This window comes from Camelus bactrianus, chromosome 6, assembly GCF_048773025.1.
Source record: "Camelus bactrianus isolate YW-2024 breed Bactrian camel chromosome 6, ASM4877302v1, whole genome shotgun sequence".
NCBI classification, from domain to species: domain Eukaryota; kingdom Metazoa; phylum Chordata; class Mammalia; order Artiodactyla; family Camelidae; genus Camelus; species Camelus bactrianus.
The window spans coordinates 75105981-75133063 of record NC_133544.1 but is presented as its reverse complement, the minus strand read 5'-3'; the positions used below and the strand labels follow the sequence as shown (position 1 = coordinate 75133063).

At 33.0% G+C, this 27083-nt stretch overlaps 1 protein-coding gene across 2 annotated transcripts in view; it reads right to left on the bottom strand.

Annotated features, from left to right (window-relative positions):
• Nucleotides 1-4415: 4415 nt before the first annotated feature.
• CTDSPL2 (CTD small phosphatase like 2) overlaps nucleotides 4416-27083 on the bottom strand; it is a 68229-nt gene continuing 45561 nt past the window's right edge. For both annotated transcript variants that reach the window (XM_045524155.2, XM_010965247.3), the window contains exons 8-13: nucleotides 24719-24805; nucleotides 14755-14817; nucleotides 14571-14650; nucleotides 11411-11537; nucleotides 9978-10073; nucleotides 4416-9336 (exon numbers count right to left, since the gene is read on the bottom strand). In XM_045524155.2, coding sequence (XP_045380111.1) covers nucleotides 9271-9336; nucleotides 9978-10073; nucleotides 11411-11537; nucleotides 14571-14650; nucleotides 14755-14817; nucleotides 24719-24805 — 519 coding nt within the window. In that variant the 3' untranslated portion in view covers nucleotides 4416-9270. The remainder of the gene's footprint in view (nucleotides 9337-9977; nucleotides 10074-11410; nucleotides 11538-14570; nucleotides 14651-14754; nucleotides 14818-24718; nucleotides 24806-27083) is intronic.

The window sequence follows — 27083 nt, the reverse complement described above, 5'->3', positions numbered from 1 at the left end:
TCTGGGTTCTAGTCATTCAAATGATCAGATTATACTGAATTGAACACTGTGTACTTCTGGTGAGGGGTGGGGAAAGCTCACAGTGATTCTTCCTTTTCTGGAAGTTGACCTTGTACACAAGAATAGGTGGGCTCCCCAAGCCACATTGACTCCCTAGAGCTGATTTGGGAAGGGGGTTCAGAAACAGATTAACTATGAAGCCAATGAAGCTGTAGCTTCAGGGCCCCTCATTGCATAGGCCTCTTCTATTCTTCAAGAAAGCCCTTCAAATTATATTTGTATAAAATCTGGGTCTGCCCCTAGGTGGGGGTATAAGTAACCCAGAGGAACCATCAAAGTCTCTGCTAGTCTCCAAAGATGGCCCTTCAATGAATAGTATCCAAGCCTTTATGTAATTTTTCTCTTTTTTATTATGGGCTAGCCCTATGATTCATTTTTGACCAGTAGAATAGGACAGAAGTGACACCCACGGCTAGGTAACGGAGTCATCTGTATTAACTTGCCTGAAGAAGTTCTAAGACAATGTATCTGCAAATAAACAAACAAAAAATGTTAACAGAAAGAAGGTGAAAATATAGGAAAGGTGAAACCAAAGAACAAGATTTTGATAGTCCCCAGAGAAAAGGCTAAGCTGACCTGCAGACTTCTGGCAACCATCTAGTAGAGACGAAGGTGAAGGCATCCTGCTGACTTGATTTTAACCATTATGATTCTCTTTCAGCAGATGTTCTCGCTGGTTCTGCCATTACCAAGCAGGCATCTGATTGTGATTTAGTTTCACAGGGAGGAAACTTGCTGACAGTGAATGAATGAAATTGAAATTTGGCCTAAAAATTAATGTTTTGTGAGTTTAATTAGTGTGAACCACTGAATCTCATAAATTCTGAGTTGCACATTCAAAATCAATTTGTGGACTTATAAGTCCGAACTTTGAGATGTGAACTCATTCATTCTTTCATTTATTCAATAAATAATTGAGTGCCTACCCTGTACCAAATTCTAAATTCTGGGGATATTAACTACAAAGTATTAAACCACATGCGATAGCTCTCTCTATCCCCCTTGCCTTCTGAGATGGCCCGCACTGTATGGAGAGTGTATCTACTTTTACTTTAAACTGAACAGCCCTACACCTCAGTCTCTCTTCCTCTCGAAACTTTTGAGATGGACTGTGTATCTCCTAAGCTGCTCTCCCTTGTGAGTGAGACAGCCCGCACTCTATGGAGTGTGTTATCTCCCTAATAAACTGAATTTCACTTTAAAATAAATAAATAAAATAAACCATATGCAATTGAAAACGAGGCATGGGTTGGAGGTGCTATGGAAAAATACATAGGCTATGTGTATGCTGCATTGATAAATGTTTGAGTAAAAACTCACAGTATTGTACATACTGCTTTCTAAAATAAGGAAGCTGGGAAACAATTGTCTAGAACTATGTGCTGGGGACTTCATTTACTCCTTAAAACTAACCTGTAACTGACATGATAGTCTCTAGGGAAACCCTATAATCACACATAAGGATATTCGTATTTTACAGATGGGCAGAATAATTGATCAATATTTGTTGAACAAATTAGCATTAAAACCTCTACCTTCAAAAGCTTCGTCATTAAAGCCATAGAAGAGTAAATAACAGCAGAAGAGAAGCAGGGCTGATTTTTAAGTGAAGTGCCTTAAGCACCTGACCCAAAATCTCTTAAAGATGGAATAAGGCAAGGCTAAGGAGGTGATTTGAACTGAAAATAGCACCAGGTTAAAACGCATTTATAAAATACCAAAATCACTGATTTGATTTATTTAATTTGATGTAGAAACAACTTTTCTTTTTACCCTCCTCCCCTAAAGAGCCTACCTAAGACATGAAATGACAGCATCTGTGTCCATTCAACTCCTATACATTTCTCCATACTTACTTTTATATGGTGCCATAAAATCCTATTCCTTCCTATTCCTCTCAGTTAACTGGACATACTCTCCCTAGAATTTTACCAGTCAGCAACCTCAGATTGTCCATTATGATGCTAGCACCCAATGCATTAACCATTTGTTGTCGTGGAGAAAGGGAATTTGTTGCATGGAGAATTAGGTCAACTATATAATTCTTCAAACTGGTCTCCCATCCACCCAATCTATTCCCTATTCAGTAGCCAAAGTGATCTTTTAAAGACAAATCTGATTATTTACCCCTTTGCTTAACTTTAGGCCTCCTCCCTGTACCCCACCCCCAAGCCTGGCATAACATTCTTTCAATAAATGTGTCCTACAGATCTCAACTTAAACAATACTTCTTCAGACAACCCAGATCTGACTTCAGATTAGACTGTTATTAGCACTCTCAAAGCCAGTCTTTCTTCATGATCCTTTTCCCAACAAATAATGTCAGTCTCCACTGCTGCCAGATTGTTAGCTTGAGGGCAGTGTCAGGTTTGCTTTCTCTGCCATTTAGAGCCTAGTGTACTAAGGCAGTGTTTTTAAGTAACTTTTACAGTCACTAGGAAGCTACTTACTCCTACCTTCGGCAACTATTATCATACATCAAATATAACATTGAAGCTCATTATATGGGAACTACTAAAAGCTCATTTATTTGGTTCACCCATTACTAATAGAGTCTAACTTGCTGTCATTTACATGAACCTGCTATCCAGACTACTTGCCAGATTTCTCAAGCCATTCAGTAATCACTCTTTAATTTCATCATCCATTTCTTCCTTAACACTCAGCATTATTTTCATCAAACATGTTCTTAACAGGCATAGATGATCTCTCCATTTTCACTTCTCCAGCCTTTCCTTCCAGACCGCTGCTTACTGCTCATGTCTTTCTTAAAAACTCTCCCTGACAACCGTGGTGTCACAATACTAGTTCTACTGCCCATTCCTGCCCCTGCCCCCCAGGTTCAGACATCTCTCGAACCCTGTATGTACCTCACATACCCTTAAGAGAATTTCCTGCCTTAATTATTTCTATCCTCTTACCTGTATATTACTTTATAGTTTATAATGTGCTTTGACATGTTTCATCACCCCTTTCACAGGTGAACAAATTGAGGCTCAGAGAACTGCTTTGTCTAGTAAGTGGATGAGTTAAGTTCTTGAATTCAGGTCTTTTGACTCTGAACTTTTTGCTCCTTGTATTAACCATACTCCTAAGGCGTCACCTCAAGTCATTTATTTCTAAAGGTCTCCTGCAGTGACTCTCAAACCCATCTGTATGCATTAGACTCCTTTGAAGCTTAGGGGAAATAGTTATCAAAAGCCTCATCACAGCCAGGAACTGGGGAGGTGGGGAGAATGGAGACATTAGTCAAAGGGTACAGACTTCTGGCTGCAGGAAGACCTATGTTCCAGGGACCTAATGTAAGCATGACTATGGTTAATTCTATATTGCACACTTTAGTTGCTGTGGGAGTAATTTAATGTCCTCACCATAGCAAAAAAGGCTAATTATGTGAAGGTGAAGGATGTGTTTACCAGCCTCATGGTGGTAAACAAGTATTTCACAGTATGTGTATCAAATCATCACATTGTACACCTTAAATTTACACAATGTCATATGCCAATTTTACTCAATAAAACTACAGGAAAAAGTCTCACCACAGACTAAGGTGAGACCAGCATGCTATTTTGTAGTTATATTGGTTTAAGTTATTTAGCCTATTACATCAAATATAATTTCCTCAATTTAGCTCCATAATCTGGTTCTTTCTTGCCATTTTCTCTCTTTCAAAACTAACTCCTTTATTCAAATGTTTTATTCCATTTTTGCACTTCTGGTAGTTACAGAAATTAAGAATGCCATTCATCCTAACGTCATTACTTTGAGTAATGGTAATTAAGAAACCTAGGTTCTAATCTCAGCTTTGTCATCTTGGGCAGACACTTTTCTAGACACATTTCCTTATCTGTAAAATAAAAAGGTACACTCAGAAGACAGAATTTCCTTCTAGTTTAAAAATTGCTTTGCTCAGGACTAGGGAGGTGTATAGCTCAGTGGTAGAGCATGTGCCTAGCAAGCACAAGGTCCTGGGTTCAATCCCTAGTACCTCCATTAATAAACAAACAAAACAAAAAACCCAAAATGTAAGAATATCTTGTTGGCTAAATTGATTTTATAAACTTGAGAAAGCTTTGTATTTATGTACTAACATGATTACATAAGAATGCCAAGGCCTTGGAAATAGCATGTTGTAGTGAGGTCTTGGGTCATAGCCCTCCCTGAACTTCAGTTTCCTTATCTGTTTTTCCTTATTTGTAACCTCCTCTATGTTCCTTATAACATGTCTATTCTGAAGATCAAAAAGGAAAGCAATGTGAAAAAATTTGTGTACTTGTAAACAAAAAAAAAGCTCTTTACAAATATAGATTAGATACTATAGTTTCTAATGGCTGACAAAATATCACCAAAGAAGAGTGCTTCCATAAAAGTTTTATTTATCCCCACAACAACCCTGTGAGGTAGGGTGATCAGGGCATTTGAAAATGAGAAAACTAAATCTACATTACTTGTTCACGGCTATACTGCATAGTAAATATGTAGAAATTAAATTGAAAATTTTAAATGTCTATGACTTTATATTGATTCATGTGGAAAAAGGCAGAGAGAATATTATCTCCCCTCTACCTTAATGCCAAAAGGACACTGCCTTGAAAAATCCCATTTCAAAAGATGAAAGTATTTAATTGCTTATTTCTACAAAGATTTATAAAATAAAAAAATAGTGAAGTATTTTACAGTTATATATATAATGGTCTCATTCAGGGATATGTCCTTCAGCTGTGTATATGATCAACTATTCCAAGTGCTAGAAATGCAAACTCTTAAAAAGTATGAAAGACAAGAATGATAATGAGCAGTAGCCTCAATCTTCTTTATTATTCCTCCATGTATCTTGAATAAGTTCTGTGAAATATGGTCCCAGTTAAAAAAAAGAAAACTGTACCACAAAGAGATGTCTGATAAACTTTATTTTGTTACCTACTCTCAACTTTCAAACCACTGTCACATTATTTAAAGCAGTGATTTCTCAAACCTGGCCGTTAGAATCACTTGGAGAGCTTTTATAAAACACAGAACTCTCAGGCCCCACTCTATACCCAGTGAGATAATTTTGCAGAGGCCAGGCCTCAGGAATCTGTATTTCAAAAGCTCCAGAGTCATTCTAATGAAGAGTCAAGTTTGGGACCCACTGATGTATTTTAAAATACTAATAACTAATATCAAAACCATAAAGTAACTAAGTATAAACTTGTTGCTCTCATCCCCCTTTAAAAATTTTCTCAAAATGCATTATAATCCTGGAACTCTTGCCTCTGGGCAAGTAATTTCAATTCAAGATACAGAGAAACATTTTATAAAAATGTATCCTAGTGAGTGAGACTTGGATTCCAATAATAATTTAAAAGTAGCATTTAAATATAAGATATTGAGTTCTGTGATTCTTATTCTGAAATTTTAAAATGTATTTTATACAGGTTCCTAGCAAGCTTTTAACTCAGGGGAAGACATGAAAAGTAATGACATAATCAAGCACAACAGCACTGAAAAAATACTATTCTCAAATGTAGCTCATGAGAGGAATAAGAAAGTGAATGAATGACAACCTAAGGCCTTTTGGCCCATACATTTTTGTTCCCAGTCCACTCTTCCCCTATAAGGGGAAATAAAATAAACATTCTTTCCTAGTTGCTTGGCATAGTTATTCGGTGGGTAACTATTAACACTAAGTTAATTTAGATACACAAGATTAAAAGAGGTAACAAATAAATACCTAGGAAGACAAAGAGAAGTCAGGTCAGAAAACCTTAACTAGCTAATGATGCAGTATATAACACCATCATGTTAGTACAATTAAATGAAGGCTTCAGTGTCCTTTACATTTCAGCTTTATGTGACTGACACAAGATGTGGAAGAGATCTGGTCCTCATGAAGAAGTCTGTGCTCGCTGTAAAGATTTGTAGGAATAATGAAATGCTTTCTTCATTGATGAGATGAAGTCTCTCAGTTTTTCAGGCAAGCTGACTGAACAAAACAATGAAAAACAAACTTCTTTAGATGGTTGAATGAAAGTAGTATCTAGCTGAGAAAGTCATTGGCCAAAGACAACTTTTTTTAAACGATTCTATGTTTAACCAGCTCCCCCCCGAAAAGAACCCCCAAAAATAAACAAACCAGAAAACCAGAGAAATATAAAAAAACAATGTACACATCCATTTCCACTGACAGTTACAAGAAAATAGCCATTTATAGGAGTTACAATGCTTTCAACAAATTCCCCCCAAATTTTGGGAAACAAGATAAAGCCATCGGGTAAATAAATATACATACTAACTAATATAAAACAATTTATGCTTTCAAATTGTTACCAACTCTCTTTTAAGACCCAAGGAGACATATGGTGATATAAATCCGATTAGGGCTACATATATTACATGGAATTAAAAAACACAACCTATTAAAACATCCTAACAATAATACAAATATTTAAAAGAATGTCTTAAAAGTCAGACATTTATTACTGGAAATATCACAATTATAGTCTGTACTTCAGAGTTGTAATGTGTATATAGGTCACTTTTTCTGTGTCTTATCAGGTAACCATCTCTCCTGCATTTACTATAGTCAGTTTTTAAAAGTTCAAGTTTCCTGTGTGAACTGAAGGGGCTGGGCACACCTCAATTCATAAACACCTCCATTTAACTAATGGAAGTGTTTAAGATAACATCTACCAACAGATAAAGGAAAAGAAGGGGTAATAAAACATTAGGATGGAAGGAAGCTGGATAAGTCTTTATAAGTTATTTTAAATTTTGTATTAACAACAAATTTTAAGTGACTCAAATAAAGTAATGAAAAATATATTAAATTGATATCAAGAAATTTTCTCAGGCTATATAAAATTTTCCTTAGTTTATTTCTTTACAGAATCCTGTTTGGTTTAATTCACCTGTCAGTTGACTTAAAGGAACTCTTCTATCAGGGGATCAAAAACAACTTTATCAATAATAAAAGATGGTAAAAGTTGGTGTTATTTAAATGCCCACAGGTGCAGTGGTATATACAGGTGCTTACATTTTCCTTTTAGTTATGGGAAAGCCCTTTGAGACAGTATTTAATCAGAAAAGCTTTCAGCAATTATAATGCATGCTGAAAGTTTGGATCTGGTATAGGTTTTGGGTTCTGCTGTTTGAACATAAAAAGGGAGCAAAGAGAAATGTAACTAGGTTCACAATTTTGAGCAAGAGCATATGTAAAGGTAACGTATGTACATTTTATTTCAAGAAAGACAGAAGACAAACAGCATAAAGATGCCCAGATGCCCTAAAGATAAATACATTTCAAAGATTCTCATTAAAATGAATCTGTAGTATTTTTTCCTGCAAGCAAAATACCTTTCTTTAAATTAAAACAAAAACAAACAAAAAACCCCCAGTATTCTGAATTGCAAATGCTTCTGCTTTTTTTTTTGCAGAAAATCTGCCATGATTATTTTTTTAATGAATAAAGATTTTCCACAAAACAGGCTTGCTCTACATGCTAGATTTTTAAACAGTTCAGTGACACAATATGCTAACTACATACACAACAGATAATATAGTAAGAAAACACTCAACCTGATGAAAAGTTAAAATCTTCATTAATACACTGAAAACTGACATAACTCATGCCTTTAAAATCAAAAATACAAAAATTAAATGTTTTCCTAAAAAGATTTCCTTATTTTAAGGATTCATTTGAAAATGAAGCTGCATGTAATTTGTACAATAAGTTGTACAAGTAAACAGGTAATATACATAAAAAATTAAGTGACATACTCCTCAATTATCAGTTGTCCACCTTTAATTTCCAATACTGTACTTTCTTAACAAGCATACAAAATATCAAACTTCTCTTTAGAAAAAGTGCCGTTCTTTGACATCCTTTACACGAAAACAGTCTGAGCCTGTGGCATGTTAATGCAGTCGAGAGGCAAAGCATACTAACTTTTACAAATTCTACCTTCCATAAAAAGCCTCCCGAAAAGGAGATTACACACCACTATAAAAATATCAACCTCTTGTGGTAGCTGCATTAGAGAACCAAGGCTTGAAGACTATTTTTATATAGCATAGAAAACCACTATGAGAGCATATTAACTGCATTGGTGGCTTGGGAGTTTACTGTGCCACAGGATAATGCATAGCTACTGTAATGTACCAAGACTGTTACACAGTTTTAAATTGATTGTAACCGAGAGCATAACAGAGGTACTACCAGCCCATGCAAAATAACTAAAAATACTGAATCACTGTGCTGAATACTTCATTCTTGGAGAAAACCAAAGGCAACAGTAACCAAATCAAGCCCAACAGGTGACCAAACCCATTCTCCTCAAAGATTGGTGAGCACAGTGAAGTTTGAGGTATACCTTTATCCATTACATCTGTGTGCCACTGCAAGATATTACCACTTGGGAACACATGCCATCACAATGGTTTAAATCTTTTGAATATTAGTCATTCATATATTCTTATCTACCCAGTCTCTTGATTTTTGAAAAGATTTCACCTACAGTAGGATATTACAGAAACAAAATATAAATGCATGTCTTTCTAAATGAAACTTACATGGACTAAAAGTAGAGAATATTTTTAAACAAATATACAATATGCAGGCAGACAAAGCAGGAAAACGGCCATTCAAATGTATAATAAAAAAACTAAAAATTGACTATTTCCAGAAAACTATGAAGCGCCTCAACTAAAAGGAATGCATAATGAAATTCTAATCTAATACAGGTCAAAAATGTAAAAAGGTTATAAACCTTAACAGGAAAAATAAAACAACTTTTACTGGCCATTCCTGTTGAAATGAGAATTTTAAAGTAACAGAAAAGTGGCTACAAACCCACTTAGAGCACCAAACAGAGAGAAAATAAAAGTCCATTTTCATCTCTGTTATTATCATAAAATCCTGTGTGACTACAGGTCAAACTGCTGGTGGCAGAAACAGAATTCTTTATAAACTGCAGATGTCCTGTACATAAAAAAATTCACTGGAGTTGCACTAGTTCTAAAGACTCTTCTGTTTTAGCCTACCTACTGTATGTATTCAATCTGAGATAAAGTCTCTTTCTGTAACCCTTGATTATTATTGGGCACCAAAGATAAGAAAAGCAAGACGGGGTACAAAAATGCAAAATTTCAACAGTAATGGCAATGTTTTAGTCTTAGTCCAAAAGGGTCCTGCATTCTCTCCCCCTTCAGTGATTTGACAAGTCTTTGTACTTAATCTGGGGGCAGCAAATCATGCAAGCGAAATCTGTCTCTGATGTGAGGTCGAACATCTTCATTCTGTGTGGAGAAACAAACATTTTAAAAGTCACGTAATTTCAAAGACATAATCCAAAACCTTATGAACATTCTTACTCTGCAGAGAAAATATATCACCATTTATTTTACAACTTACATTATTTTGTTTGCCAAATAAAAAGATACTATGTCGAAGAAGTTAAATTTAGATTAAAAAAAAAAGAAGCCGGACATTAATGTTTTAATTTTGTAAAAAAATTACACAATAAGAGGCCAAACCAAAAGGTAAGTAAAGTCATTAAGCCACTAAATTCTACTTTATACAGTAGTTTTAAAGTTAATCCATGGGTCCAGGGGGAAAAATCCCAGAATAAAGTTTAAGTAGCATAAACATTAATTCTAGATCTGAACGATGAAATCAATTTAATACAACTAGTTAATGACTTGCAAGAGGACGTCCAGAGAAATGAAACATTCAAAGTATATATTTAAAAATACTGCTAAACATAATTTAAATATAATTTATAAGATTCAAAAATGCTTGTAATCTTTTTCCAACTTCTGCCCTAATCTTCCATGTTGACTTAAAAAGTCAGTACACATAAAGGAGTTAAAAAGATTAATTTCAATAGAGCTGAGGCAACAAAAACACTAACAAAAGGATAAATGTAAGATACACTTACCAGTTCTACAAGCTTCTCCAGAAATGGAATCAATTTTAGAAGTTCATTGTCATTTTTATCCATAAACCAGCTTTCTATAGGGATTCCATTAGATAGCTAAAATGATAAATAAGTAATTAAATCCTATTTTTATGTACATTTGGTCTACTCTGGAAAAGCTTAAAAAAGAAATAACAGATTTAAGCAAACATTAATCCACAAGTTCCTTTAAAAAGGAATGCCACCAGAGTTTATGCTTGTCATGTTATTTGACAATTTAATAGTGCAAGAGACAGATGTTAAGGAATAAATTGAAGCCTAACTGGTTTTTCAGCGTAATTTCTTAGTGTATATAAACTTCACAAAAGGAGTCATTAAAACAAGTTTTGCATTAACATCACTAAAAACATAACTTTATTCATTCAAGAAATAGTTACTATTAGTCAATGCTAGGCATTTTGAATGAAGGACTATTGACAATCTAAACAGAGAACACTATCAGAAAACATATACTCTTATGCAGGGACTGTGTCCCATTCATTGTTTTATTCCCAACAATTAGCAAGATAACCTGAAATATAGTAGGAATGTAACAAATTGACTCAATGGTATATGGTTGATAAGAAGTCTAAAAACAAAAATACAAATCATATTTATTTTATAGTAAATAATCTCTAGGATAAAATATCTTTCTTTTAACATTTACACAGAACATTATGTTTGAGATGGAGAATGACAAATTATTTTACCTAGGAACTAGGATGAAATTCTTAAAAACATATTTTAAAATGCAAGCAAATAAAAGTAGTGACCTAAACTGAACATATTTCAATACCGTATGCAAATTTTCCCCTTTTATTCTTTTTTTTACATTTTATTATGGACATTTTGAAACACAGACGTTAAGGGCAAATCTTGTTTCATCTACATCCAACCCACTTTCCACCATCCCCATTCTGTACTGATTCACTGTGAAGGAAATCTCAGACATATCACATGAACATATTCATAATGTAAATACATCTTGCAAGGATAGCTCATCTCTAGTTGAAATTATATTTCAAAGAATCACTGACAAAGGTACAAATATACTGACAAAATAGTCTAAGAAAATATTTCAGAATTTTCAAACAGACCAGAAGAATATGGTTAAGCTATCTGTAATTCTTAAAACATATTTACAATTAAATCATTTCCTTAACAACTGATAAGAACACTATTAAATGATACATATCTTACAGTCCCTTCTTATTCAGATTTATTACTTAGATTTTTATTTATGTTCTACTTCATTTAGAAGAAAAATTTCCACAAGGAATATACCAATTTGGCATTTCTAATTCTAAAAGATGACACTGAATAGGGAAATTCCAGCAGTGAAAATTAAAATTCTGTTGTCCCATCATATTGTTTGGCAGCATTTGTCTCAGTCTGTTTAGTAATCCTCTTCCTACCTGATATGCAAAGGCTTGTGGTGAGTTGTCAATTATTATAGTTTTTGAAAGATCTCTTCCAAGGATATTTAAGTCCTTTATATAGTTTCCTTGTACACAAACACAATGTTCACGGAAAAGCCGGTGCCTAAATATAAAAAAAAAACCGAATTAACTAAAAAAAAACCCAAAAACCCACCACCAAAAACAGCAACAAAAACAAACCCTCTAAAAAGCACATCATATACTGAAACATATATAGACATACACATACCATAGGCTTTACAAGTTAAGCCTTATCATTTTCTCTCACAAAGAAAATTCAAAGAGTGTGGGCCTAAGCTCTGAGCTACAGTTCTATTACAAAAATTCTTAACAATTATTGAAACCTTACAACCAAATATTACCATGCCTTAAAGAACTTCTGTTTATTCTAAAATGTTATATTAAATGATAAAGAGGGATTAAAAACTCTGTAAATTGTTTTTGTAATTTATTTACCCAAGAAAGCTCAGTTCAGATGCAGCATCTGGTTGTCAGCGAGGTCCTGCTTTTTAACCAATTTTCCAGATGGTTGACTGAGGCACAAGGAGGTCAAGTGACTTGCCCAAGGTCACACAGTAAGTCAGTGGTTAGCCCCGCATTGGAACCCAGGATCCTCCTGGCTCCCAGTCCTTTGCTCTAACCAGAAGACCACACAGCCTCCCTATCCCTGTACATGCCAGAATAGAAAATATAAGAAGGAATGTCCGTGTTGGCATTTAAAAAAATGTTTTTAGTTTCTCTTATAGTTTTTGAGAAAAGGTGCAGAGGCCAAAACATTCCATCATTTCAACTTTTCCCAAACACCCACCTTTCTTTTAATTTTGTGTGTGTGTGTTTATGGTCACTTGAAAAAACAAGGATTGAATGAAATGATGAATTCAGATTTAGGTATTACAAATGTAAACTGATCTTTCACTGGTGAAACTGACAAAATGATGTATCATTTAAAAAAGCTACTAAAAGTTTTATAATAATACTTATAGCCTTGTAATAATTATATAATCTCCATTTAACACTCAAAATATTAGTCTCTGAATATTCCTAATAACTGATACAGATTACTGTGAAATAATACTCCATCTGTATATATTAATAATTTGGTAGTTTGGCTTCCTTGTGTCTTAATCCCAAGAAACAATTTTTCAGGAGCTACAGCTTACAAATATCTAATTTTTAATTATGCAATTTCAAGAAGGGCATTTTCTACCAACAAAACCTGTCATAGCTCTAATAACAAAACTCAACCTTAAAAATATCAGTGCCAGTAGTGATGGTAAAGAGGAAGAATTTTACAACCAGACAAAAGGTAGCATAAAAGGTTCTTTCAAAGAATACTTTTAATTAGTTAAATGATCATCTACCTCTGAAAGGTTTAAAGGCAGTCCTATTGTGAAAAAGTAAGACTAGACAAAAGAATTTAAGTCCTGGTTAGATCTAAGTAAGATTACATATTTTATTTGTATAAACATTTAGATATGAGGAAATTGGAGAGGCAGGTACTACTGCATATACATGCAAGTCACTATTGGTAACTTTTCTCCAATGCAGCAAACTCGCTAGAGATAGGAAACAACTGAATATGTATGTAGATACAATTAGTTTAATTAAATTATACTAACCTCCTTTCAGTTTATTCAGGAATCTGAGGATCACTAGCATATATTTGAAGTTTGAGAAACTACTTTTGCTAGTCATCAAATCTGCCTTTGGACTCATGAGATTCAGAGATCATAGAAATTTCTGTGTCTACCTTATCACCAGCATAGATAACTCCCTATAGTGCTCTAATGAATTCTATATACTGTTCAATAAGTTTTTTCTGTTTTAAGTTTTTCAAAATACAACTAGATAAAACAAAGTTAAATTCCCAAAGGTGTGGATTTTATAAAACTAGTTTAAAAGAGGAGTGTTAATTAGTAACATTATAGTTGCATGACTATGATCTGTCCCCTAGTAAAATGAAAGCTCCAAGAGGGAAGGGTTGGTGTTGCTCACCACTGTTCCCTGGAACATTTGAGGTGCTGAACAGAAATCTTCAGAATGAATGAAGTCATCAGAGCAAAATCATTTGTATACTTTTATTAAGGTTTGGTAAAATGAGCATTAAGTTACACTTTTATGAAAAGAAAGTAACATTTTCATTTGTGGGTCTGAAGCTTGCTTATATATATGGAAGATAAAATGGAAACCGACTACAGGACAAATTTTGATCCTCTAGATTAAAAAAGTCAGTTCTATTTATAAGGAAAAAAGTCTTCTGAATGTGGACACTAGGAAAAGCCTTTCACCACAGTTGAAATTACTTAGTAATACTATTAACAGTAGAAATTAAATTTAAGGTTTTCCACTAAGACAATATGAGAGAAAGTATTTAAGAAATGAATACCCAGCTAGTAAAGCCTTTATGAGCCTTTTGTGGCATCTCTCTCAACTCTTGATCAAAACTCAAAGATTAACTCCTGCATCTAAGAGGATGCAGCAAGACTGCTGAGTCTTATTATCTTACCTCACTTGACAGAAATAATGAAACTAATTTTCAAATAGTTTTAAATAAGTTACCCAAGGCACTCCCACCTAACCAGGAACACACTGCATCTGCTGGCTCAGGACACACACAAGGAACTGAGTCCAGATCAGGATAACCCGAGTGACTAAACCAACTGCAATTTCCAATTAGATTCATGTAACATTTTCTTTCTACGGAAGATAAATTTGCTCTTTAAAAAAGCAAAAGAGTTTGATCCTTTTTGTTAAAATTAATGTATTTCTCTATGCTTAAAAAGGTGACATAACATGCATTATCTCAGAGACATAACGAAGTGAAAACATCATGCACACAGTGAAAAATTCCACATACCACCAATCTACCCCCAAACCCAAAAGAAGGATACAGATGTACAAGTGAATAAATATATTTGATCTTTGTATCCTTTAAAGAACGTCTGTCTGGAGTTAAATAATTAGGAACTCTTAAAGAGTTTGGGGGCTTTAAAAAAATTCACTTTTTTTTACCATTTAACACAACAAATCTCTATATATGCAGCCAACTGAAAATGGCTATCAAAATTAAATAGAATCATAGTAATTTCAGAGATAAGTGTGACAGACATTTCCACTATTTCTTAATTAAATTTACCTGACCAGTTGCTTTTTAGGGTCTAGTATGTTCAGTAACTTGTCTGCATACACCTTCTTAGAAGCAGTAAAAAGAATGATCTATAAATTCAGGGGAAAAGAAGTAATCATTATACATGATCTAAATATGGGTACTACATTGAATAAAATAAAAATACTTAGGTAATTAGCTTAAGTATGTTTACCTCATACATTTGAGACATTCGTTCCAGGAATTCCCTGAAGAATGGCCTTAATCTCACATAAACCTGAAGAAATAACAAAGACAGGCTTCAGCAAATAAACAGAAACAGAAACAACTTATTTATAAGATAGGTTCTAACTTTGGATATAATTTAAAAGTTCGTATGTTAAAATAATACAAAAGTTTACAAAGCACCACTCAACCAAATATATTTCACACACCAAAAGTCACTTAAAACAATCTTCTGGTAGAGCAGTAATAATCACTGGTGATCATTTGACTTTTTAATAGTTAAATAGCAGCATACAATATAGTCCTTCATGGAATATAATTTTAAGAAACATTTAAACTAAAAATGGCAGGTTTCCTCTGAGATTTTGATCCACCAATCAGCTCCATCTTCCAGCCAGGTAGCATCCATCCAATTATTAGGCAGGCTGTGTATCCACTTCTGGCTGACCTGTCTCAATGACCTTCCTCAATAATTACTCAGAATTTCTTTTCAACAATCACCTGCTAAGAATACCTTTATTTTAAATTTCTATTAAGGTAATTAATATTCAAGAAAGAAATGTATGGATTGGTGGGTTTAAATAACTGGAATTTTTCAGAAATCAATCTTGTTGTTCTACATTTACTGATTCAGATGTGGTATCTAAGTACTACTGGGTTACCTGAGATTAAAAATGTAATAGTCAAACACACCAGTTATCAAAACCAACTAGCAATACCAGGAAAGACTACAGTACCCAAAGAACTGCCTTATATACGTTATTTTCTTGTTTCTGTGTCTGTCTTCTTGCCTACATTTAATGTAGCTCTTATAATATACTCAATATTTAAAAACCACAGAGATGTAAGCCATGAACCACTAAAACTGATTTACAAAAGATTTTGACTCCTTTAAATTACATTTATTCTGTACTCTACTCAAAGGTGATAATTATCGTCAAATACCATGAACAACACATACTTACAGAACACCTATGCACCAGATTCACTCAATTCAGATAAAGAACTGAAAAAAACTGACGGCAATAAATTAAAAAATCTAGGCTACATGGAATTTAACTTTGTCATCAATACACATCTAAACAAAAATGACCTCATGATAAAAACCTAGATCTGGGAATATGTGAGGGCCGACCAGGGGAATCAGGCAAAGGATTCTAGGAGGTAGGGACTACATTCTACCAATCTTTGTAATTTCCAAAGCCCAAAGGGCATAAGACAATGCCAAATACATAGCAAGTACTTGATAAAAATCTGTTGACTAAATTAAATAGTATTGCCTCAAGTTAAGCAATATAAACAACAGAGAGAAAGAGAGGCAACCCTACTTACTACCCGAGGACCAACTGAATTTCCTTAAGAACTGATGACTTGTAGAAGAAAAATTTAAAACAATTATTAACATGCTAATAATATCACTCTATCCCTGCCTACAGGCTATAATAATAAAGGTTTACTCACTTAAAATCCTTTCAGTCAGTCGTTTTATCTCAAATTCTTGACTAATCAAAATCAAAATAAGCCACATACCCTCATCTCTAGCAAATAAAAATAACAAAATCCTCAGTATCCAGTCACTATTATTTAGGATGAGGTACAAATTTTTTAACTAGGGGTTACTCTTCTAATTAATTTTAACATTTTCATCCTGAAATATTGGTATACTTTGGTATACTTTTCAACACATCTTATTTGTTTGGTAATCCAAGTAACTAATAGATTTAGAGATAGTACTACCTTAACTGGCAAAATCAATTTTTTTTAATTATGGAACTTCTCAAAAGACTTGTGATGGTTAAGGAGAAAAACAAATTCTGCCAGTATTTTTTTTCAATTAACTTATCTCATGGAAGATGATAAACTGTGCACCATCAGAGCCTTCTGTTTGTTGCTTAAAAGGCTTCAGTTAAAGGCATTTAATAATTACAAATATTTAATCTTTTTATACGTTTAAATCTTTTTTCATTTGCTTTCAATATCCGTGCTATCACTTGCTCAATACTGTATGCTAAGATCAGCAGGGCCTCTATAATTTGGGATTTGTTTCCTCTGAACACTAACACACTTCACCATTGTAGAGGAATACTTCTATTTAAATAATATTATCTAAGCAGAATAAGTGGAACACTATACAAAGATGACATTTTCCAATTTCTTACATAGTGACTTCCAGATTAGGTCAAAATTATAATTATGCATTCTACTACTTTGACTATACTTAAATATAAATCTCAAAATTTAATGACTTTCTTAATATGCTTGTTCACTGGTGAAAAGTGGCACTGAGACAGAGGAATATAATGCTAGAGTGTTTCCTCACCGTGAGAAAAGAGTAACTATTGATGGTAAAAGTTCCTATACTCAGATCAGATTTCACCATTTGAACAGGAAGGTGTTTCAGGATTAAAAGACAGACAGAAACTGAGGTGGTTAGTTGAAAAAAAAAGAAAAAAGAATGTAGAAAGGTACAGTGAGCAAGGGTGGGGGTGGGGTTGGGACCACATGGGGTTCTGCCATATGCTATAAAGGCAAAATGTCAGAAAGAAAAACAGAAATAGGGACAAAAGGCCAGCAGGGTCTAAGTCATTTAGATATATATATATTAAACCAGAAATATATAGAAGTCAAGAAGCACTAAGCACTGTCCAGTAGGAAACATAAAGAACAACTGTATGGTATGTATAATACAATGAGACTACAATCACTTACTGTGTTAGGTCAGAGATACACAAACATACAGATACACACATATACATGCTGCCAAATGCTTCAAAATCTATTCCACAAGTGCTCTTAACTCCATTTTTCTTCTCCTAACCTTCTCATAACAAAGATTCTTGTCCCAAGCTGCCTATTTCCTATTTTCTTCATTTCTCCACTACTTAGTACTTCAGCAACTATCCTTCTTCAAACTTGCAACTCTTAAAAACCATGTAGTCTCCCAAATATAAGTACTAGGTCAAAAGTTTCACTTCAGCTGGTATACCTATGTTCCTCCAAATATATAGCAATTATTCTATCTACACAACAAATATAGTAGTTTTAATCTATCACTAAATGAAATATATTTCACTAAATGAAATATATTTTGAATAAAATCAAAAGTTTAAAATCATGCATAATGGTATAATAAGGAAAAATTATTATATTAAAATACCATACACAAAGACATGTCTTAAGTAAGACTGACTACTACCCAAAGACTGGGATTTATGAATATGTCCATTATGTAAAACTTTTTTTGGTACATTTCATATCCACGACTCAACTTAATTTTGTAACTGGAAGTTTGTATCTCTTAATCTCCCTTACTTATTTCTTTATATGTCCATGATGTAAAAGTCCAAAACCAAAATCTACTAGAATAGTATCTGCAAAATAGTGATAATGGAACTAATCTTGTATAATGTTGTGGGATGATTTTACCAGAACTTAAATTTTATACAGAAAAGAGATACATACATTACAGGGGAATAAATTACATTTAACAGTACATTGACACTTCTTGATATGAACAATATCTGACAGTCAGCCTGTATTTTCTTTAGTACTAAGACAAAAGAATGTCCTATAATTGTGAATATTAGATGATCCTAATAGGCCATAAATGGTTAAGAGAACTAGATTTAATAAAAATAGCCATTAAAATAGCAATCCAGTTATGAAGTGATTATAAATATTTTGTGACAATCTGTCTAAATTCAAGTTCATGTCTAAGTATGCAATGTTAAGTTATATATACTAATACCTATTATTTTACCAAACCGCTATCTAATATCATAAAGTTATACATGACAAAAAAAAAAAAAAAAAAAAAAGAGGCAGTTTCTATTTGTGGGCAAGTGATTAACAAAAGAATTTCATACAGGTGAATCTTTTAAGGAAAAGTATTTCTAAATAATTTTAAGCACAAATATGACTAACATATTAAAAAAGAAACATCTTTAACAGTTTTTCCATGAAATCCTTTGAACTAACTGCTACACTGTTGTAGAAAGAAGGAAAAACAAGATAAAATCAGTGGTATTCTCCCACTTAGAGTATGGTACCTCTAAATTAAAAGATGATCGGTGAATGCTATTTATTTAATCAGCAGTAAGAATTTAAGCAGTAGAAAACTAATGCTAAAGAATATGAAGAATGATATGCTACAGGTATTAAGTAGATATCACAGGTATAGGGGCTCTCCCAATTTTTTCAACACTCCTGTATACCTCAGTTTCTTTATAAAATGGGTATAACAGTACCTACATAGAGTTGTATTAATAAGTTAACACGTGTTAAGCACCTAGAATAGTGCCTGGCACATTGAGATTGCCAATACTATTTTTTAAAAGTAATTAGCCATAAGAGGAATAGCTGGAATGAGTAGGATTTCATGGGGGCAGAACTGGGTAACCTCAACCCAAAGAGAAAGCCGTATCTGTATTTTTAGAAGAGGTAAAGTCAGTTGATTACCTAACTATTTAATTTAGTTAATATTGTCTTAGCATCAATACCAGAGCATAGAGACAAAGCCCAAACCTTCTCCATAGAAAGAGGGTTGCTCAGGTAGGCCCTGTGAAGGCCTCAACTTCATAACCCATTGGGTGATTTTACAAGTCATCTTTTGCTTCATACAATTCCAATAAGAGGTAGATGGCTGCTGGGGATAGTATCTGTAGGTGGGTCAATCTGAGGATAAATAGGTAAATACTAAAATATCAGAACCAGTAAAAATAAAAAACAAAACCCTCAAACTAAAGCTTCTGCAAAACTTTACACTGCATTAAACAGAAATAAATTTGAAAAGGAATTTTCCTATATAGTCCAAATGGGATAACGTGAAGCTTAATGAATTCATATAGAAGGTATATTAAAAACAGCAATGAAGCATTAGTTTTTAAGTCATCGCCATTTTATATATATATTTTAAATTTAAATATGTATGTATACATATTAATATATATATTAACTACTGTTGTGTTTATATTATCAAGTCTACTCATTTTAAAAGCAAAAAAAAAAGCCATTTAGTGAAACACAAAGTTGTCTTTAAAAACAAATTCTAAATTTTGATGCCTCCAATTTAATATCCTTAGTAATCAACTGTCACCTCTCCTACATTTGCAGAATATTCTCAGCTTTCAACAAGAATTTTTTGTGTATTTTTTAAAAGGACTACTTCTAATTTAGACACATTTACAAAGGATACAAAGAATTCCCCATGAAATACATTTTCTTATTTTTGAGAAGTAGGTAACTGTAAGTTTCAGCTATATCTTTCTTTTTTTAACCTAAAAATTAACCTAAAAAACAGCCATGATGAAAAAATTATTTCCAATGACTAAGTATACTAATAAGGATGGGAAAGTTACTCAAAATTTATTTTTAATATTGACTTACAATTATCAAAATATTGTTTCCTACCAGTTATAAAATATTACTTTTATCCTCAGTACTAAGTAATACTAAATGTCTATGACCCCAGATATTTTATTTAAGGCACAAATATATATACTGCTTGTCTACAACAAAATTATGCTTTATAAATGTCAAAATAAAATGCTTCGGTTAGTATCAATTTAAGTCAGAGTTGGAATGGAGGAAAAACTTGATTAGGTATTTACTGACAAAACTCCTCATTTAAATGATTGCTTTTTTCTTCATGAAGCAAAAACAATACCAACTTTTTTAGGAAAGACTGTGGAAAAGAAACAGATGCCACCGACCCTCTACCTCTATTGTTCTGTGGTACAAAATACTTGAGATCCTTATGAAAATCACCCTAGACTGTAAGTTTCCCAAGAAAACAGACAAGCTATAATAAAGGGGATGATGTTGGGCTTTGCTAAACATGGGGTTTCCCACCCATCTCTCCCCCCAACTTTTCCCATAAAAGCAATCTCTACTAATAAAACAAAGCATCCTTTAGCAAGTAGCTCCCTACAGGATCCTATCTCTCCTTGAGTGCTTACCACAATCTGATTTCTGGACAGCTGACCCAAAGTTTGTTGATTTTACTGATCTTCAGAAAGCCACTGACTGGCTAAAGTCTTATTGGTGAACAGAGTCAAAAATCAGATGCCCCTGCCATACTTTACAGAATGAGGAGTTGGACAACACAGTTACGTTTGGTTGCACTGTGGTGAAACATATGAGGCATCTTCTTTTTGTCTTCAATTAGCCACGTTTGGGCTGAGTAGCTCTATTACATCTTCAAAAAACTGAGCTCCAGTTCTTGATGGAGACAGAGGAAGGTCATTGAGGAGGTGGTTCAGCTCAAGAGCTAAGTGAAAAATCTGTCTTTTGATTCAGTCCTGCTTGTGGATAGAAGTCATCTTCTGGATGGAAGAGGGAGTGAGATGACCTAGAGTCTTGAATTGGTGGATCTGCAGGAACAGAAACTAAATACAGTGGAGACCTCTTAACTGAGTAACACCACGAGATGGATTTCCTGACAATGTGTCAATATAAGCTAAATATAGAGTTTAAAACATGTGCATTGGAACTGATCATGCACTTGTTTTTCCAGATATCAAATGCATTTGTACCATTCTATGAATAAATACGTTTCCCAATATCTAATTGTAAAACAATTCATGGAAGAACTACCAATTAATGGGGGAGAAAAGACCCATTCAAACAAAAATCTATAACGTTGCCTTTGTGAATGCCATACTCTTGCTTTAAAAACTCAATTCTTCTTTCAAATGACTTTTCTCCATATACACAAACTACATAATCTGTCTATCCATATAGTGTCAGTAGTAACATATCAAATTTTGAGTTGGATCTTTCATGTTTCTCTATCTCCTAGAGAAATGGAAATTCCAGTACACTCAAGGTACTAAATTGAGCCTTGAATAATCTACCTCCTGGTATATTCTAAAACTTGCATTAACTAAGTCGAGTCCTACTTATCAAAAGAAGAGGATGTATCATGAAGTAAGGTAATCTTTAAATGTGAGTAGTGACCACCTTAAATTTCCCTCAAACTTTCATCTGAAAGAAAAAAAAAAAAAAAACCAAGAAAGCCCATAACCAGATTGCAGTGGACCTAATTTTAAACTGCCCTATATATTAACAAGAATTTTCATGAACATTTGGTTACTTATTTCCATTTAGAATCTGAATATGTAAATTTACTGCATATACTCTCATAATTAGACCAAGGGCCAGCAAACTATACGACCTGTGGCCAAATCCAAACCATCATTTATTTTTGTAGATAAAGTTTTATTGGGACATGCTTATTCGATTATGTACTATCTGTGACTACTTTCGTGCTACAATGGCAGAAAAAGTAGCTGCAACATACACTGTAAAATCTAAAATATTAACAACTGGCTGTTTATAGGAAAAAGTCTGCCAACCCCTGTTATAGACAATTATTAAAACATACATAAGGTAATTTACATTTTAAACTGTTTTAAAAGAAAGAAGAACAACAAACAGAATTAAAATTAGATATAGATCTACCATAACAAACTTACCACAAAAAGAAAGCAAAAGTAAACTAAATCCCAAGAGGACACTTTATCTGGCTTTGACTCAGATGAAGAATTTGACCCTATCTTAACATTACCAATTATTTTTAAGAGTATATACATGAATATTATGGAATTAACATATTCAAGAATATATAGATAAATGCCATGAAACTGTTGCCTTAAAAACGTTTAATTTTAGATTGTGAATTTCATCTCAGTAAGTTATTTTTTAAGAGTATATACAGTATTTTACAGGTTTCTACCTTTAAGTGGGCCACATTATATTGCAGTGGTTAAATATGTAAGTTACATCTTACCTAATAATGTGGTTTCTCCAAAATCTCTTAGATCATCCCAGACCCTTGTGTATATTTCTTCTTTGCCAGTAGATGGAGACAACACCACTGAAAGTTTAAAAGACATCATTCCCTGTTTAAAGGGAGCTTGCTGGTCTGAAAACTGGGGGAACCCTAACCCAAGATTTCTTCAGTTATTTTTAAAAAAGCAGATAGAATGGCTATGCCAAAACCAGAAATCCAAGGGCATGTACCCAATATTAACTATGGACACCATCAGAAACTTACTGAAAGGGAACTAAACTGCACAGGATGTGTAACTAAATAATAGTATCAAAATGCAATCATCTTTATAACTTTTAAGATTCAAATTTCCTACTCACTGCACTTGATTTAGGCCAGCTCATTTAATTTTTCTGGAAAGTATAACTCAGATATACAAGCAAAAGTGTTATTTGAATTTCACAGAGGTAGATGCAGTACATACGAAGTTTTTAAAAAAAGTATCATCAAATGAGCTGCTAGAAGCCTTTCATTCAAAACAAGACAACTGCCCTGATCCATATGAAGTAATAAGAATTTTAAAAAGAAAAGAATTAAAGAAGAAATGGTGGAAGCAGTAAGAAAAAATTTAATTTTATGGTCATACTGAAAAGAAATACTCATGAAGAAGAAGAATCAACTCGTCTACTTTCCAAGTTTCCTATTTTACTACTAAAAATTAAATAAACAGACCAAAACCATCTGCAAGAAATAAATTTCAAATCTGGAAGTTTAATAAGTCAACTTAAAATAATTACCTATATTTTTCAATAATGGCTTTCCTTTCCAAATTAAGTACAATTTTGAACATAAAAACAAGATTATCAAGCTAAAAAGAGAGAACATATTGCCACAAGTCCTTGAAGTGTGCTAAACAAAAACAACCTATTTGGCAGAAAACGTCGCCTTTAAGAAAAAGATTTATCTTAAACAAATAATATCCAGTTAAAAAGTAATAAAAAATCTTATAATCCCTTATTCTTATGTATATTTTGCTCATCCTCTAATCACATATTATAACTAAAATACTGTTTACATCAATGGGAAATAAATATAGTATTCAGATACTACCATGCCTACAATACCTTTTCTAGGTTAAACAAGAACTGACAGTAACTGCTTAAATAAATCCTCCTATGACTTATTACGAGATGAGGTAGGTAAAGTAGACCATGAACCACAAACTTCTATTTAACTCTAAAATTTTATGACTCCCAACAGATAATAACTATTACTTGCCAAGAAAACTATACCCACATTCTAACTGCCTATTAAGAGTACATACACAACCATAAAAACCCTTTCATCATTCACACGGTTAAGTGTTCTATGGCTTTATTTAGTTAATCCTTGGGTTGGCTTCCTCTTGACAAACAACAAAGTTTTTGACCCTTTCCCAATCCAACAACTGGTATATATGAAGATAATGCTAATTAAATAACAACCAAGACAGAAAGACACTGCAATTTTCAAAGTATATTCACGTACATTAATTAAAACTTTACGACAGGAAAATCTCAAATGTAAAAGACTATGGCCAACACACAGAATCCACAACGAAATGTAAATGATATTTTGCACTGTTAGCAGTCCATCAACACAGATAAGGGAGAAATGCTTATACTCCCATTTTTTTTAAGTAAAGCAGCAACTAGAAGAGTACCCTGGAATTCTGTGATTAATATAAAGTAGATCTAGCACACTGCAACCTACAGACCATGTTACTACAAAGAGGCAATAAAAATGATCAACAAGGAATTAGTTTTCTTGATATTAATTGGATTTTGAAAAAAACAAAAAACAACAAGAAAAAAACCCCACCACCACCACCACCACCACCACCACCACAAGGTGTTAACCTAACAAGTTCTTGGGGATCTAAGATGTCAGTGCTCCTGCCTCCACCTGCTGGCAAACAGATTTCGAAACTAACACAGATCACTGGGTGAAAAAAGTTCATTTTTTGAGTAACAAATTAGTGTTGTTTTATGTAGTTAATACTTTGTGTTAATAAATCATTAAAATATCGATGAAATCCATCAATAATAAACATATTAAACTTCAGCAAAAAAAACTTTTACAAAATATTTCTTGGTTCAGAATATCTAATAGGACAAAACTGAAGTTAAAAAGTTTTAATTACCTGATAAATGACATCTTGGAAAAGGACTGGAAAAGTAAGTGCTGCATCTTCTAGCTCATTTAAACTACAGTGTACTAGTGTTTCATCCTTAAAATAAAAAGCACATATTGAATGAACCAAGCTATTAAAAGGCATTTCAAATGATAAATTTTTGTATCATGATCACCTAAAACCATTTATTAAAGCACTCATTCACACGTGGAATTTTGTATTTATAATACATTACTGTGTGTGGCACAGCAATTTGGGATAGAATTTTCTAATTCACTGGTTCTCAGGTGTGGTCCCTAATAGCAAGAGCATTAGCATCATCTGGGAACTACTAGTTAGAAATGCAGAATCTCCAGCTCCACTTCTGATAATTCAAACTCAGCAAGGAGTACAGAGGAGCCCAGCAATCTATGTTTTAATAAGCTCTTCAGGTGATTCGATGCATGCCCAAGTTTAATAACCACTGTACTGAGTCCTGCAATTGCCAACTTTCTGTTAAGTAAACATATACTCTCTTATTTGTTTTTTTACAGTTTGCCAATGGAAGTTTTGAATCTAATTATCTAAAAATTACATCTTCTATTCATTTATAACTCATCTTTAAACCTTTTAAAAGATTTTCACTTCAAATGAATTATTTTAGTATCTGCTGAGAATGTTTCACAGACATAAACATTAACTAAATCAGCAGTCAATCAAGACTTGTCATCTTTGATTACCAACCCTGTTTTCTCATTAAGACGATAAGAAAGTAAGGATAATTCAATCTAAGATATATGCAAATATTTCTATTTCTCAAATCTTGAATGATTAACAAACAAGACTTCTATTTGTAGAAAGTGACAACACACACACAAAAAATAAAGGCTGCTAATTAACTACCCCCCAAAATTTTCAATGAGTTTAAGATGAATTAAAATGAAACACAAATGTTCATACCTTGTGATTCCACATCTTATTAGCTGGAGTGTTTCTTTTAACCTAAAGTTAAACTCTGGGGAGGCAAAGAGCAAAAAATACTCTAGATATGCCTCATTTTCTTTTAATAGCAATCAGACTACACAATTCAACGTATTCTCTTAGTGGTTAAAAAAAAAGCATTCTCTTTCCTATAATTGAATCATAACTAATTCTACTACTTCTTCATTTACAGCCTATCTAAATTTTGATTGTTCTTCTTTATCCAATTCTGTAAACTTATTCATTTATGCTCTCAGTTTATTTCCTTCTCAATTTACCTTCACACTGGATTAAAAATTTTATGGTCAAACTTGTTATCATGCCATCAACTGCTAACATAAAAATCTAGCCAAATCTCTTTTTCAGTTTCTCCACTAACTTGTACATCAAATTTAAACTACTCATAATCAGTTTCAAAATTTTTCCTCTTTTTCTACTCATCCTCTAATAAACATCTGAAATACTTAAGAATTCTGGACACCTATCTTACATCTCTTTGGCTAGGAAAAGGCTAGGTGCTGAACTTTCAAAAGAGAACTACACCTGCTAGTCAAGATTTAAAAAGGTATGCATTTCCTCAAGATAATTTATTTCATGAGGTTATAAATGGTACATATTTTTGTTAATATCAAGAAATTATAGGCATATGATAAATAATGGTGACCATATATTAAATTTGGTTAGCAAAAGATATGAAATATTCAGTTTTCAAAGCTCTCCCAGTATGCTAAAATATAAATTTTTAAATCACACCAAGAGAGCATATTAAAGGTTTTATCAGTCAGCATTAAGAAGTCATGATTCTATCTTATAATAACCTTTAATGAAACAGAATATAAAAATAAATATATGTATGTATATGTATGACTCGGAAATTATGCTGTATACCAGAAATCGATACACTGTAACTGACTATACTTCAATTTAAAAAAAGTCATAATTTGAGTCTATTAATATAGTTATTGATATTAAATAATATTAAAAATAAGAACAGAAAAAGGAGTATGGTCTTGCATAAGGTTAACTCATTGAGACCCAAGTTATATTTGGTCCTTCAGGGAAACATGATCTTGACATACACACAAAAGTGACATCTAGGTATGAAATGAAATTAAAATTTATCGGGAGATTAAAAAAAAAATCACAAGGGTATAGGAATAAGGGGGAAATAATTAACTTATTTTAAATAGAAAAATAAAACCCAATTTATTGTCAAAGGGTATTGGATACCAATAAAATGGGAGGGTCCTGGCATTAAACTGTGCTTTAATTAAAAACATTTCTAAACACCTAAGTCATGTTTACAGTAAATGTATGCATGAAGCTATTCATTCTCTTGTATTCTTTTAGGTATCTGGGCTAGCATTTTTTAGAAAGAATTTAACTTCTTTATTTTCCCTAACACTACAGAAAA